Source organism: Pollicipes pollicipes, unplaced genomic scaffold, assembly GCF_011947565.3.
Source record: "Pollicipes pollicipes isolate AB1234 unplaced genomic scaffold, Ppol_2.1 Scaffold_4881;HRSCAF=5763_pilon_pilon_pilon, whole genome shotgun sequence".
In the NCBI taxonomy this organism is placed as follows: domain Eukaryota; kingdom Metazoa; phylum Arthropoda; class Thecostraca; order Pollicipedomorpha; family Pollicipedidae; genus Pollicipes; species Pollicipes pollicipes.
Window position 1 is genome coordinate 59,599,766 of NW_023596576.1, and position 15,287 is coordinate 59,615,052.

Genomic DNA, 15,287 nt, shown 5'->3' on the forward strand with positions numbered 1-15,287 from the left:
CTTTTTTACGCCAGCGCCCTCTGCTGAATTTGGAATGGATTTACATGTGCCCTTGTGTGAAGAATTCAGACTCAACTTTGCCTTCCACTGTTGTCAGTGTTTTGGCCCGGCGGTGACAGCGTTGACGCCGGTTATGTCGCGCGGGGCCTGGGGCGGCGCGGATTAGAAGAGCAAGCGTAGGGGGAGGGGCGAAAGGGCAACCATGTTCAGAAAATAGCTCATTTCATCCTGTGGCATGAAAAAACGGCTTAAAACCGACTGGCATCCCCGCCCTCTGCCCCAAATCAATGATCTTCCGTCGCGGGTGCAGGAAATCGCATCCTCTTTGACAACAAACGTGAGGTGCGACTTGCATCAGATGCTTCACTAGACACATTCTTACATTGTACCCTAATCAGCCACATAGAGAGTTTTTCACGGGTAGGAGGTAGGTGCTAAATTTTCTGCAAAGTCCCGCGAATATGGACCAAGCTCCTGCGAAATAACTCGGTATCTATTGTAAACGTTTTTGCTCAGGGGGGGGGGGGGAGCATGAGTACTTTGCCCTTCCCCCATGGCCACGTTCTTGTGTCTGACATATTAGTGTTAGGGTTGATACAACTTCGTAATGCGATGTGCCCGGGACTTGTCTGGTTGCATGTTTATGGACTATGCATAAGGAGACCCCGTCATTCTGCAGGAAATCATTTTGGACTGACACGTAGGGTTCAGCGAGCGCTGGCGAACTCGTGGTTAGCTTGGCAAGAGTCCGTAACACTGCTGTAACTCATAACGCAGCCATGGCCAACTTCTGCTTCGGGAACATTAGGTATTGTGCCGGCAGTGGTTGCCGTCTAGCGGCCAGCAAATATGTGGTAGTTCATTAACCAGATATCTTTACATTTTATTTCACTTATATTCTGGTAGCTTGTCGGTTGGCTGGCAGTCTGCTTGCGACTCTGTCTGTCTGTCTGTCTGTCTGTCTGTCTGTCTGTCTGTCTTTTGTCTGTCTCTTCCCCGTCCCTCTCCCTCTTCCTCCCCTCTCCCCCTCTGTCCCTCTCTCTCTGTCACGCTTGGAGTCGGCAATCTGCAACTAGCCTACCAGTGAACGTTGTTTTATTGAAAATTGTCCAATCCGTCGACAGAATTAGCTAAGGCTCCAGGGCACCACATTGTCTGGCTAGATGCTTGTCTTGAATTCAGCCTGTGCTGGAATTTTCAGCGCTGACCTTCCTTTTTCAGATTAGATATTGTGCTTTTTTCCCAACGGTAAGTGCATGTGTCTCCACCGGTGCTTTTCAGCGATGCTATATTGTTACGTCCATATTTTCGCACCAGCTGTAATCTATAACTAAATGTACTAATGTGTAGCGGTAGTTTTTATGCTGTTTTTCTCTGTAGTCTGGTGTTAATGCTAACGTTCTAACAGAATAGGCTTGTCATGGTCTCAGTAGTTGTAGGCTCTTTTCGCGCATTTACGGTGCTTGCACAGGGGAAATAACGTTCAGCGCTTTCATGTTGTGATTCATATATACGTTTCCAACAACTAATGTGTATAGAGTCCTCGCGCAAAACTATAGCAGGGTTCATAGACACATTTCGTAATTCGTTGAAAGTACTGTGCCCAATGGAATCTTTTTTGGATGCATGCGTTGAATGCTGTGGCATCTACTTCAGGTTCAGATGGGATCGTTTTGCCAGTCATTTTCTGCTTTTGTTGAAACATTTCTTGGAAGCTCCAGCGTCAAAATGGGCACGATGAGAAGCCGTTACGGCATATTCGAACCGGCGATGCAGCAGTATTTCACGTGGATTGTTGTTGTGGCATGATACAAAAAAAAGAAGAAGAAGAAAACATAAAGTCACGGCAAGGTCAGCCCTAGCGGAAGGCACAAGAATTAAAGTGTTGTTTTACGTTTATTTGGGGCTGAAAATCTGTTTTTTGATCCGTTTTTATCGTTCTGGGGAGAACGTTCGGAAGCGTTTGTCGTAGGGCCATTGTTAGGATATGTGTAGCGCATTCAAAGCTATGTCTTCGCCAGAATTCAATGCTCCAAGCTGAAATACTATTCCCGGGTCTCGCTCATTTACCCGCCATGCCAGTCTGTGTCCTTCGCACACCAAGCCAGCCCGTTTCTGCAGAATACAACTCCATTCCAGCGTAACAGTCACCCCAAAATAGATGCAGCCTATCGGAAAACCAATCTGGCCTCGAAAGATTTTGCCACCCGTTCTGCGCGTTCAAGGCTGTCAGTTTTTTTCTCGTTTTTAAACGCTTGCATGTCGCCAAACCCCTGTCGCAGACAGCTTAGTAGCCCGCATGGTGGATTTGTTCCTCTTTTAACCGCAGTTCGTGTTGGAAATAGAGCTCAGTTTAACGAACATTGTTGGCTGCTGAGCATTATCGTAGGCTGATATGTCCTCAGTGCGCTTTGGTGGGCACGCAAACGAGTCGATGACTAGGTAAAGGATTGAGGGGTGGATGAAGTCTTTGAAGGATTAGGTACGCCATTAAGTTTTAATGTTAGTTTTCTCGCGGCCAGCATGCAGTCCTAATAAAAAAACGCGTATCAACGCATATATTTTGAATGCGTAACATATGTCGACTTCTGCGTTCCATCTTCGGCAGCGACGCGCTGAACTAAAACACTGCCACAGTGAACGTGCCACTATCGCATGCGCACCTCTTGTAGGACTTATGCTAACACCAAGCCTTCGCACAGTTGTTTTGTCATTCACGGCACTGACAAAAAGCCAGACAACAGACCCCTGGCGCCCCTGGTCCAGCTGCCCGATACAGCTGGCATAGACGGCACAGTGGTCTTCTCCATGGGTAACAGACATGCAAGTCAGTCGGGGCAATCATCATTACCATTGAAATCACCGTCTGAAAGGGTGTGTGCTTGGCACGGTTCCTTTTCATAGCTGCATGTCACATGCCGTTGACCTGAGGCCCGCGCCACTGCCCGCTTGAACTGTGAGCGTGGACGGCTTCATACCCCGCTCGGGCTCCTCCGTCTTCCGCTCGCTCCAATGCTCGGTGACTGGATGGCATACGTCGCAGGAGCGTGGGTGTCAGGCAGTGCTATTATGCGTATTGGCCAAAACAGTGCATCTAATGTGACACACGCAGGTGCTATGGGACGACATCATGTTATAAACTGCTTGTCCTCATTTGTTCATTTATATGTGCTCGCCTGTGCTCTCGTCACTCATGTGCCCAACGTGTTCCATAACCTGAACCTTATTTCAACCTTTTGGCTGTAACGAGCGCAACTGTTTGCGACCACCGCCCGTTTTGGGCATCATTTTCTTACCTTCAGGAGGACACCTAGCGCAGAGGCAATTCTGATCACATGTCACCAGTTGAACCCTCCCCGTGCGTGTACCTGGGTGCAGCATATGGCCTTGCGGGTCAGTAGACTCACACGCCATGTATTCCTGTTCTCAAACGTCTGTGTGACAAATATGGTGAAGATCGGTGTTGCTTCCGTGCTGCTAAAACGTGAACCTCGTTTGGATGTAGATGGGCTCAAATGAACCGGATTGTGAGACACAGAGGCAGCTGCCCTTCCCCAACTCTGGAAAGAAGTGGCATGAACGCTGACGGCCTCGCGTGGAAATGAATGAGCCAAAGTCCAGCTTCGCCCCAGTATGAATGCAGAGCTTCCTACTTCACTGAAAAAGATAATACATACATACATGCATACATACATACATACATACATACATACATACATACATACATACATACATACATACATACATACATGCATACATACATGCATACATGCATACATACATACATACATACATACATACATACATACATACATACATACATACATACAAACATATATATATATATATATATATATATATATATATATATATATATATGCGCGTCTGCGTGTGTTCGTGCGTTTGTGCGCGTTTGCGTACGTGTGTGCGTGTGCGCGTGCTTGCGTGTGAACGCCGTGACACGATTATATAAGCATCCATGACTGAAATGTCACAGGACACAGTTGTTCGAAGTTGTTATGACCTTGTTTATTGTAAGGATTAGCCTCGCAAACGGCTTGGCCCTCTTAAAAGTCATTAGTATTTTAATGACTTCAAAGTACTCTCAGGTCGGGGGGACAATGACAATGTGATTCCCAAACCACAACAAAGGCACTATCGGACCAAGGTTTCTAATTTCACCAATTATGATTAAGCATTTTATCAAGTCTTTACAGCACCACTGTATCGCTAGCTCTCAAGTCATTCGAGTGGGGAAGCACCCGCTCATATCGACCAGAAGTCCATCGTTTTCAGCGGGGCATATTATCCATCGTTTTCATAGAGATTAATTATCGGTTCAAAGAGGAGCAGCACGTTATGAAGCATCTTGTGCATCGCAATGTTCAGAGAAGTGAGTAGGAGAATGGTCAACGCGATACTGGCCCTGAGAAACGAAAAAGCTCGAAATGGCGTGATAGATAGGATGAAGATTGAATTTTTCATCTGAACCAGAGCTTGGAGGAGCTTTTCCGTCTACCGCAAATGTCAAGGAAAACACTTTATTTTCTGTGCGGACCTCTGATCTCCATGAACTGTGTGGGCTCTATGGTACTTCTATGAACGGATTAGCTCAAGACCACGGATTTCATGACGTCTGACGTATCAGCTTGTAAACGTAAATTGGATTGGTGGGAGTGATATAAAGAACTGTTAATTCCATATCAGACCGGCTGGAAATATAATCTTAGGCTACAAGCCCGCACAAACTTAGTGTGGTGCGCTGTAGACATGCCGTTTCCTGGCGAGGCCCAAAGTTTCATAAAGGTGCGTTTCACATTCTCGCACCGCCGTTAAAATGGGCTCTGGCTTAAACAGCTGCAATTTCAGTTTCGTCAATGAGGCAGTTGGAACTGCTTGCGATCACGCATGTCTACGTCGGACTACAACCATAGTCACATTTTACGTACAATCGAAAAGTACTCACGTGCTTTGCACCCACACGCACCTACGCACGCGTGATATTTGACGTGCCAGTTTGTCTTCATTTGCCACAATGTTCCGTGTCGCCTCCCAGTCGGTCGATGCCACTTAAGGTATTGATGAATTGGTTTTGTGCCCAGCCTTGACGAGCCTGCCACATCGCTTTTTTGTCTTATTGTTGACTGTGCGCATAGTGACAAATGAGCTTCATTAACATGGGTTTCCAACACGCTTGTCCCAACACAATAGCCACCTCGCATCCTGGGAGGTTGCCCCCAAATACCACCTTCAAGTCAACCCGCTCTTTTGGTTGACACGCTGCACGGGCTGAGTGAGTACAAGCGGCGCCGCCGACAGGAGGCCGCCCAGACCGTCCCACGGCCGGCCGGCTTCGAACCACACGTGCGAATGTGTCAGCAGCCAGCCGGCCGGTCCGGGCCGGATGTGCGAGGCGTCGGGCGGGTCGCCGTGAGACTTCTGCAAACCAGACGGCCAGGTCAACGGCACGCTGCAGCCGACAGCTGGCTGCCCTTGTGTCGGCCCGTCTTTCTGAAGCGAGCTAATGCGAATGAAATGGATTTGGAGTGTGTTGCTATTATTTTAATTTGGTTATTTGATTGCTGCAATCAACGAAGCTGGCCTCGCGACGTGTCTTCAGCACAAACGCGAGACGCTAACAGCGGCGGTTCGTGTCGTTTATTGTCGTTGGGAAGCCCCTTCCCCTCTTGTTTAATCCACCCCTCAATAGCTGACTTACTCAACCAACACAGTTCAAATGTAAAGATCCTGGGTCTGTTTTGAGCGATGAATGACGCAAGGCTTCACGCGTGGCCTGGTGTCTCTTGGCAACATGAGTGATTTGCTAGTATGGCCTGCTATAGTTGTCAATGGAGTATCGGCGTCGTTGGCAAAGCCGACGGCCATCCCATCTCAGAATGGAATACTCGATTATGTTATAACCTGACCTGCCTCATGCATGGTGGTGCACAGCGCGTTGCCCTCCATTGGCCTTCCCCACCCCTTTCCACTGACGTCCCGTCCCACGGCTCGACTTGATCGTTCTCTGAATTCACGCTGTTTGTTCGCAGAACCTCCCAGCCCGGTCAGGCACCTCACCGCCGTCTTGGCCATTCACCATGGGCCGGCGGAAAATACAGATCTCGCGCATCACAGATGAGCGAAACCGACAGGTGAGCGTCGCCCCATCGAGTCCCCGCCGGACCACCCCTGGACCGGGCAGTGGAATCGCCGTGGTCCGCTTGCTTCGCCTGCCGTCAGACGGCCGCGAGACACGATATGTTATGTGTCGTGTCAATGTCATGAAGAGGGACCTCGTAAACGCGGTTTACGAGTTGACGAATTATGGGGGCCGTTAGTTATGTAAGGTATGATGAGGGCGAATGCATCGGCGATGGTGACCCGCCACGTGGAAGCGAAGTGGACGCGTGCGCTGCAAGGAGGGGAACGGTGTGTGGGACGCTGAGATGCTTTCACTTATCAGGGTACGTTGGTTGTTTGAAATTGCAAACGTGCCAAGAAGCGTGCGAAACACCATCATTCGTGCTGTCGATTGAACACCACGTACATAGGGCCATCGAATTCCCAGCCTGCGGGAGCGGCTATGCTTCTGTGACTTGTTTGGTGCGAGCGGGCCTTGGGGTACAGAAACCACGTCCAGTCCCCGTGCGACACAAGAGGCCGGCTACACACCCACCACGCTGCAGATCTGGCTGTCGTCATCTCAGACGTGGCAATCCCTCTTGACTTCGAGCAAACCCTGTTTATGATGACTCCCCTCACTCCATCTGTGTATTCGCGAGGTCTGGCCGGAATCTGACATGACGTCCCATACATTTTGACTTTTGCTGGTGTGTTTGTCGGGTCGGTGACAAACCCAGCCAGCCTGTAGTCTTGTGTGTCATGAGAGTCTGCGACCCCGACATAAACCGGAACCGGTTCTCCTGATGAATTGCATGCAAGGCGCATGGATGGGTTTCAATGCAGAAACAAAAGTGGGCAGAGAAATGCAAGGCAGGCGGGCAGTTCCTGTTCGAACATTTATCGGCTTGTCATGGTTGCGGATTTTGGGTGCAAAACGACAGCTTTACCGACGAATTGGGTCTCTTATTTTTGAATTGTCTTCACTATTCGGGTCTCCATTCCTAGATAGGTTGAATCTGCGACTGATTCTGGCCTTCCTCGTAGCGTTGACGATAACATTCCTGTCTCCATGACACCTTGCGTCGAGGCGATTTTGACGCATGGCTACTAATGCTGATATAGCCAGGAAGGACGCATAAATTACTCCGCTGTTAATGATACGTGTACGTGAGGCGTTTAAGCGTTCTCCCGCATTGCCACACACAGGAGCTTATTTCGCACGTTTTAGGCAACTACCTGTGTTAAATTACTTTCTACCTATCCGGCCTCCATTGCTTTGACGTGAAAGTGCCAGGGTCTGCTATGTGCAATACCGCCGAAGACATGACCTGCTGACAGTGCAAAATTCGTGCAGTCTGGTTATGCACCGTAATAAATCCGACACCCATATGTTAAGGTCCTTGTACAACCAATCTGTCGTGCAGGGTGGACAGCTCAAAGGAGGCAAGGAAATTGAATATGGCAATCCCGTTGGGGTGCACAGATTTACAATAAATAGAGCTGGCAGGCGTACCTTGGCACATTCAGGGATGGCCGGTGTGAAAGTGAAGGTCAGCAAATAGGCGTGGGCAGTAGATTTATCGTGGCCCATTACCCAGCGTCGACAATCCCGACGTGATGTATAGGAGGGCGGCGTGCAGGTTCCTTTTCGCTAGCCGGTTTTACCCGCTTAGCTGAAAAGAAAGCTTCGAGAGGTAAAAGCCGTCGAAAACCCTCAACAAGACAGCAACGGTATTGTTTGCCACCTGTGAACGGTGACATCATGCGATTACTTGATCAGGAAGATATGGCCACAACGCCTCCTTACAGAGAGATGTACATGAACCACGCGTCTGTGAATACAGTTTTATCTCCTTTTTCTTTCGCGAATCAGGATAGGAGGTAACCAGCCGAAACAGTTTGTGCCAGCCGGTGTTAACCGGTTAAAACCGGTTGGCGAAAATCACCGAAGGCAAAAACCATCGAAAAATACGGCTGGTTATAATATAATATTTCATTACACAGCCAGCGTAAATGCACATTTCAGCAAAGTGTCGTCGTCCTGTCAAGCAAAAATAGTTAGACGTTTTGGTTACCTGATTACAGTGCACATGGTGACTAAAGGTAAGCACCATTGTCCAAAAGTGCATGCTAAAGGATCGATCCATTGTCAGTGAGATGATAACTGAAGCTACTGTGGCCCGCAGGCAGCATGCACGTTGTAGCTACTGCCTGCTACTTGGGTAGTAGCCCAAGTAAATCCCCGCTACTACGTTGTGGCTACTACCTAACTGGCCCGACATGTCCGCCATAAGACAACATCTATGCATTTCACATAGAGAGTATCTCCGTACCCTATCTTTCTATAATCATGTGCTAACTTTTGGCACCAAGTTTTCGGCACTAACTGCATCCTAAATATGGGGACGACCAGATTTTACAGTGATTGCTGTATCTATTTGCATGAAGGGATTTACATTGATCAACTACCGCATTATGAACCCAAGCTCCCTAGTAGTAGTACACACATTCAGCTCCTTGCCAAAGAACACTACCCCACCATGTTAGGCATAGTCATTGACCGTTGTAGGGCAAGGATCAGATGCGATTTATGAGAACAGGTCGCCTACCTCGGTCACACTGTCATCGATGGACGTGTTAATGCTAGATGCTTGCTTAGAAAGGAAATGTGTATTATACCTGATTGCCACGGTTTCATGGTAACGAATTATACGAAACTTGTTTTGTTCTGAGCTCTGTCAGCTTATGCCGGTATTGGCCGCTCAAAGCTGGTTAAAACCAGCAAGTGGCAGAACTTAGTTTCAGCAGTCTGGAATGTCATTCCCGCAGTAAACTATGTACGCGCCGAGCTGAACACGTTAGTCAATCGTGATTGTCTCCATGGAGACGGCAACTACGCGTAACCGCGCCATGATAGTTTTCAAACACTGGCTTTCCGAACTATGTTGGAACTTCGATAACTCGTTCCACAACCAATTGTAGCTGCATTATAGTTTCATAGCTTTCCTGGCCTTACATGTTCATCTGATTCTTTCCACTATTCTAAAACCTTGCAAAGCACTCCAAAACCATCTTTGGGCATTTACATCCTGCCATCTCAGGACAGGACAGGGGAGGGGCAGCAAATACGGACTTGGCGCGGCTCGTGACACTGACACGGCGTCCCGCACGGTCCGGCAGCAGCGGCGCGGCTCGTGACTCTGGCCCGGTGCCTCGAACGGCCCATCAGCTCGATGCGGCTCGTAACTGTGCCCCGGTGCCCCGAGCGGTCCACCAGCTCGGTGCGGCTCGTGACTGTGACCCGGTGCCCCGAACGGTCCATCAGCTCGGTGCGGCTCGTGACTCTGACCCGGCGCCCCGAACGGTCCATCAGCTCGGTGCGGCTCGTGACCCTGACCCGGTGCCCCGAACGGTCCGGCAGCTCGGTGCGGCTCGTGACTCTGACCCGGTGCCCCGAACGGTCCCAGCTCGGTGCGGCTCGTGACTCTGACCCGGTGCCCCGAACGGTCCATCAGCTCGGTGCGGCTCGTGACTCTGACCCGGTGCTCCGAACGGTCCGGCAGCTCGGTGCGGCTCGTGACTCTGACCCGGTGCCCCGAACGGTCCGTCAGCTCGGTGCGGCTCGTGACTCTGACCCGGTGCCCGAACGGTCCGTCAGCTCGGTGCGGCTCGTGACTCTGACCCGGTGCTCCGAACGGTCCGGCAGCTCGGTGCGGCTCGTGACTCTGACCCGGTGCTCCCGAACGGTCGTCAGCTCGGTGCGGCTCGTGACTCTGACCCGGTACTCCGAACGGTCCGGCAGCTCGGTGCGGCTCGTGACTCTGACCCGGTGCTCCGAACGGTCCGGCAGCTCGGTGCGGCTCGTGACTCTGACCCGGTGCTCCGAACGGTCCGTCAGCTCGGTGCGGCTCGTGACTCTGACCCGGTGCCCCGAACGGTCCGTCAGCTCGGTGCGGCTCGTGACTCTGACCCGGTGCCCCGAACGGTCCGTCAGCTCGGTGCGGCTCGTGACTCTGACCCGGTGCCCCGAACGGTCTGTCAGCTCGGTGCGGCTCGTGACTCTGACCCGGTGCCCCGAACGGTCCGTCAGCTCGGTGCGGCTCGTGACTCTGACCCGGTGCCCCGAACGGTCCGGCAGGTGACCTTCACCAAGCGAAAGTTCGGCCTGATGAAGAAGGCGTATGAGCTGAGCGTGCTGTGCGACTGCGAGATCTCGCTCATCATGTTCAACTCGGCCAACAAGCTGTTCCAGTACGCCAGCACCGACATGGACAAGGTGCTGCTCAAGTACACGGAGTACAACGAACCGCACGAGTCCAGGACCAACAAGGACATCCAGGAGGTACGAAACAAATCACACAGCTCTGGCCTGGTCCCAGCAATGTATGTGCGCACAGCAATTAGCTGTGGTTTTATCGAAAAGCAGGGCACCGAGAACAGCAGCAGGTCCCCAAAATACCATAGGCCTCTGGGCCCCAAAATATCCGTGACCCAAGAACTCTTCAGACTTCTGAGAGCAGAAATGGCCCCGAGTACATCAGGTCCCCTGAACCATCATGTGCAGGTCACCAAGACCCTTAGGGACTCAAGAAAATTTGAGAGCCCGCAGTAAATTGAGGGTCTTGGGCTTGGAGGACATGCCCAGAGAGCTCTGCCGACATGGAGCGTTCAGGGACCGGAATCCAACCCAAGGAGGTCAATAGCGCTATGCTCCTTCCCCTGCGACCCAGGAGGGAAACCGAGAAAAGTTGGTGCCACAACGGTTTTTCTTGGGGGGGGGGGGGGGATCAGCGATCACACATAGTTTGTAATAGGTACTACGCTTGCCCGTTGCACCATCTCCCGGTGCCTCATAGCCTCGTTCTTTGCGTTCTGTTTACCGTTTGGTCCACGTGGCCATGCGTTCCCGATGGCAACACATGACCAGCCCGTCGTCCGGCCGCGTACTCACTGCGAGACGACGGAACTTAGCCGGCACATTGTGAATTTGAAAACATGTTTTATTTGAATCATAAGTTAGGCTTTGTGCCTAATACTAGCAAGAACCTGCGAAAGCGTGGCAGGGCGAGGTCACTTACTCGGACAAAAACCCCATTACGTTCCGCTTTCAGAGCCGCCTCGCCTCTCTGCTGTATTCTTGTAACCACAACTAGATGGTTTGGATGTTAGTTCCAGGACACACTGCAGTGACTGAAACGTAAATTGGTGCCCGGTGCTAAATTGCATGCCGTTTTCTGACGTGCAAAGTTGTTTCATTCACACAATGGTCACACAATGGTCCGCGCTTTGGCGAGATTCTGGATCCGCCCCTGGCCGAGGCGGCTGGCTGGTAGCAAGATAATGGGTAACATGATGCACAGTGTGAAAATGGACGCTAGTTAGACATCATTACAATGCAAAATGCTTCCGGACTAATGACAATGCTTATTGCTGCAGAGAAAACTAACCTTTCATGACCACTTATGGTCTACCACCGACCCACTATGCGAAATGTGAATACTGCTCATAGTTGTGGCTGCCATGGAGGCTCATTACGGCTTGACTTATATCCCTTCGGTAGTCTTCGTGTGTAATCAAAGAGCCGTTTTTGGAGGAGCATATAATCTAGAAGCTGCTTTCGGAAGTAATCCATGCCAAGCCGTGTTCGAAAAGTCTTCCGGGTCAACATCAGCCATTGATGGAGAGGGGATGTTGCCGTGCCGCTCTGCTCTACTGCAGTCCAAGCTGCGCAAGATTCACACATTATGCTCAGTATCGTCAGCGGTCAAAAAATTTGGTAATGTCTAAATTGGCAGATGTACTTTGTATTTCGCATTTCCCGCTTTCCCCCAATGTTGTTTTCGAATAATGACCTTGCAATCACGTTCGTGAATGACAGATCGGGCTCGATGCACATCAGACCAAGAGGCGAGCAAAATATGAAAATTACGCCCTTGAGGTGCAAACGCATGAATAATGCTATCATAACCCTGCTCATGCATCAAGCATCACGAGGTCCATGTTTTTAAGATTTTGGAGCTGGGAAGGGGGCAATGGTCAACGCCGTGACCCGGAGGATGTAGCACCGGGGCTGATCCATTGCGCCTCGGTCCAAGGTGCGACAAGAGTGCAAGCACCCTAAAGCTCCCTTTCAAGCTGCGCCAGCTTCTTTGTCATTATGAAACCGGCTCCCGGACAGCAGTTAAAAAGAAAAAGCCGAAAGAGAAAAGTTAAAACTATATAGTCGGAAGGGGTGAGAGTCGGCAAGAATCAAAGTCGAATCGAAAATAAGCCAGACAGAAAGTCGGAAGACATACGGTCGACAGGGATATATTTCAGATAGGAGTATATCCCTGAAATGTTGAAGCACAAAAAGTCAAATAGGATTTGGAGTTGGTGGGGAAAAGGAAGAATCGGAATTATGGAAATTGGAAGAATCAGATTACAAAACAATTACCCAGACAAAAATTAGACATTGATAAAGGGCGATTAGAATGCAAAGAAATCAGGAAGTAGTGAAGAGGATTTTATTTTATTTTATAAATTTGATCCGAACCCTTTGAATGGATGGATTTCTGGGATCAGCGCTCACGCTAAGCAGTGCTTGTTGTGTGAGCTCTGACCCCCACCATCCGATCGCGCAATCCCAGGCAACGGCAGAATTTAGTGGCGAAAGCTTAACGTGCCGCAATGCTCGGCACGGTCCGTCCTGCCCTCTGACGTCAACTGACCTTTAGCGCGACCGCTGCCACCGGCCGCAGGCCATACCTGTCAAGGGCAAATAGCGAGCGCCCTAAAGCGACTCGAACCCACCCAGCCACGGGTGGGTGGATCGGAAGGCAGGCGCTCTAACCAACTGAGCCACCGGGACGGACAAATTGACAGGAGAGTCTTAATGATTTGACACCTGGCATGAAAATTGATGTTGCCGACTGCACGCGGATGCGCCCGTGGCTCACTACCTCGCATCCATTGGCCCTCCAATTTGGATCCTTCCACGCTTGCCCGGCAAACGCTTCTGGCAGGAAGCCAGCCTTCGAGTCATCACGACTGAACCATACGAAACACGCCCTTCGGGGTGGACCACGCCACGCAGGTCCACCACGCTATCAGATGGTGGACCTGCTTTGGGGATCCTACTATCCTCTATCTACGCCCATGTATAGTCCCTTTGGCCTTTTTCTGGGACTATCGTGAGCAACACAGGCGCCCATGGCAGAGGGTGGCACATAGCGGCGGCGTCTGCCGCGAATCCCGTTTTTTCGTTTGGCTTGGTGCAAAACAAACGCTTCCTTGTGTTTGTAATCTGGCTCCTAGTCCTCACTAGTTCTTTTGCGAATGGGTTATGGGTAAATGGTTCTTACGATTATGGGTTCCTGGCTACTACTAGTTTCTTCACGAACATCACAACAGAGTCCCTGGTTCCCATTGACATTTCACATGTACCGGGCTCTGGTTGTCTGGTTCCCACTAGTTCGTATGTCTCCATATGTTATCCTTGTCGGCTTTTTGCCGTTCGACTTTTTAGATTTGACTTTTTGTCTGCACAATGATGATATTACACAGGCGCGAGGTTTTTAATCGCGCATTTTTTGTTTGCGTTAGTTACTCTCGGTTGTTTGGCTTTGACCATGGCTTTTGACGACGGATCATTTGACAATTCTCCTCAGCAAAAGTTTTAGCCAATGGCCAGTGACGTGGTGTAATGGCGTAACAAGATATCGATGGGACATCGGTCGTGACTGGGACCTGTCTCAGCTTACTATACTGTGCCTCGGCTATAGCTTTGCACTGCTAGTTGCTGCACTTAAGTTTAGCGGTGGCATGCTGTGTGTTGCGGTGAATGTTTTCTCAACTCGTTGAGAATTCGCGTTGAGCGTGTTTGCCATGACTGATAACCGTTAGGTACTATCCTACCACGCAGAGTTATATATGACTATAGTCAGGTGTATAGGCGGTCGGGATAAATGACATAACGGCGCCACCGTCTATGTCTAGTTGAGAACCACTGACAGGATCGCCCGGAATGCGACGGTGGGGGGGGGGGGGGGGTCAAGGCCCGGCGGCTGGCTAGCGCTGCAGTCGGCCCCCGTGCGAAGACCGACCCGTCCAAAGATCGACCTGTGTGAGGATCGACCCAACACCTCAGGCCACAGGGTCCGGCCAACGACAGCGCGTCTTTGAAAACGGTCCGGCTGGTCCGGCTGGGGCGGACAAACTAAACCGCTGTGGACAGTATCAACGGAATGGAAGCATGGAGTGGGTGGGCAGGTTTGGGCAGGGCACAAATCGAGCACTGCGCGCGGACACAAGACTATGCTCAGAGCTGCTGCTCCACAGCAGAGTGGTACACATTGCTGGTGGCATTGCTATCGGTGCAGTACACTAATATTTGGCATGTGCGGTGATGCGCGGCAGTGAAGTTCCAGACCTCAGACACTGGAGCACACAGTTTATGTTAACGGCTGAGGTTGACGCGAAATCCACCAGCACCTGCCATGCATGTGAGGCTGCCAAATTATCTTTAAAACCATATGAATTTGGACCAAATTCGTGCGAAATCGACGGGCATCTAGTGTAAATTTCTTTGGTAAAGGCTGAGGGACATGGTCCCCTTGGCTCCCTCGGGTACGTCCCTAACAGGCTAGCCGAAAACTAAACGATTTAGCGCATATTTTAAGTGATGGTTTAAGGTAACCAGGTGTCCGGTAGCAATGACAGTTTATGAAAAGGCTGGCCACCTTTCCAAAACTGGGCTGAGGAAAGTTGAACATAGAGTTGGCCCGCCGTATTGGGGGAGGCCCGAGGAGGCATTGTGACGTGCCGGTTGGATTCCAATAGAGACCCGGCGAATTGTTAAACCGAGTCACTGAGCCTGGTCTTCAGACTTTGCTAAGTGGCAATGGAATACGTCCATCAAGGCATACTAATTATCTACCGCATAAGTCGGGACCATGTGCTCCTTCATGGCAATGCCACCGGCGGCTTCTCGCATTAGTAGTTGGTGTTTCTTCGCTTAATGTCGCTACATCGACGATTAGCTGATGCGTCCTCGCCCAGCCCATCATGTTTGGCCTTGGGCTGTTGTGTAGCTTTTCCGGTGAGGCTGAGTTGATGTCCAATTCTTGCCGAGACATTTCGACGTTCCATTGCCAGGCTACCTAAATTCCCTCGAACTTCGTCAC

The 15,287-nt window shown here is 50.6% G+C and overlaps 1 protein-coding gene across 1 annotated transcript in view; it reads left to right on the forward strand.

Moving 5' to 3' along the window:
- LOC119100687 (myocyte-specific enhancer factor 2) overlaps window positions 1–15,287 on the forward strand; it is a 37,379-nt gene that overhangs the window by 6,275 nt on the left and 15,817 nt on the right. Inside the window, exons 2-3 of the mRNA XM_037223764.1 lie at window positions 6,051–6,152; window positions 10,262–10,465. Of these exons, the coding sequence (XP_037079659.1) occupies window positions 6,099–6,152; window positions 10,262–10,465 (258 nt within the window). The 5' untranslated portion in view covers window positions 6,051–6,098. The remainder of the gene's footprint in view (window positions 1–6,050; window positions 6,153–10,261; window positions 10,466–15,287) is intronic.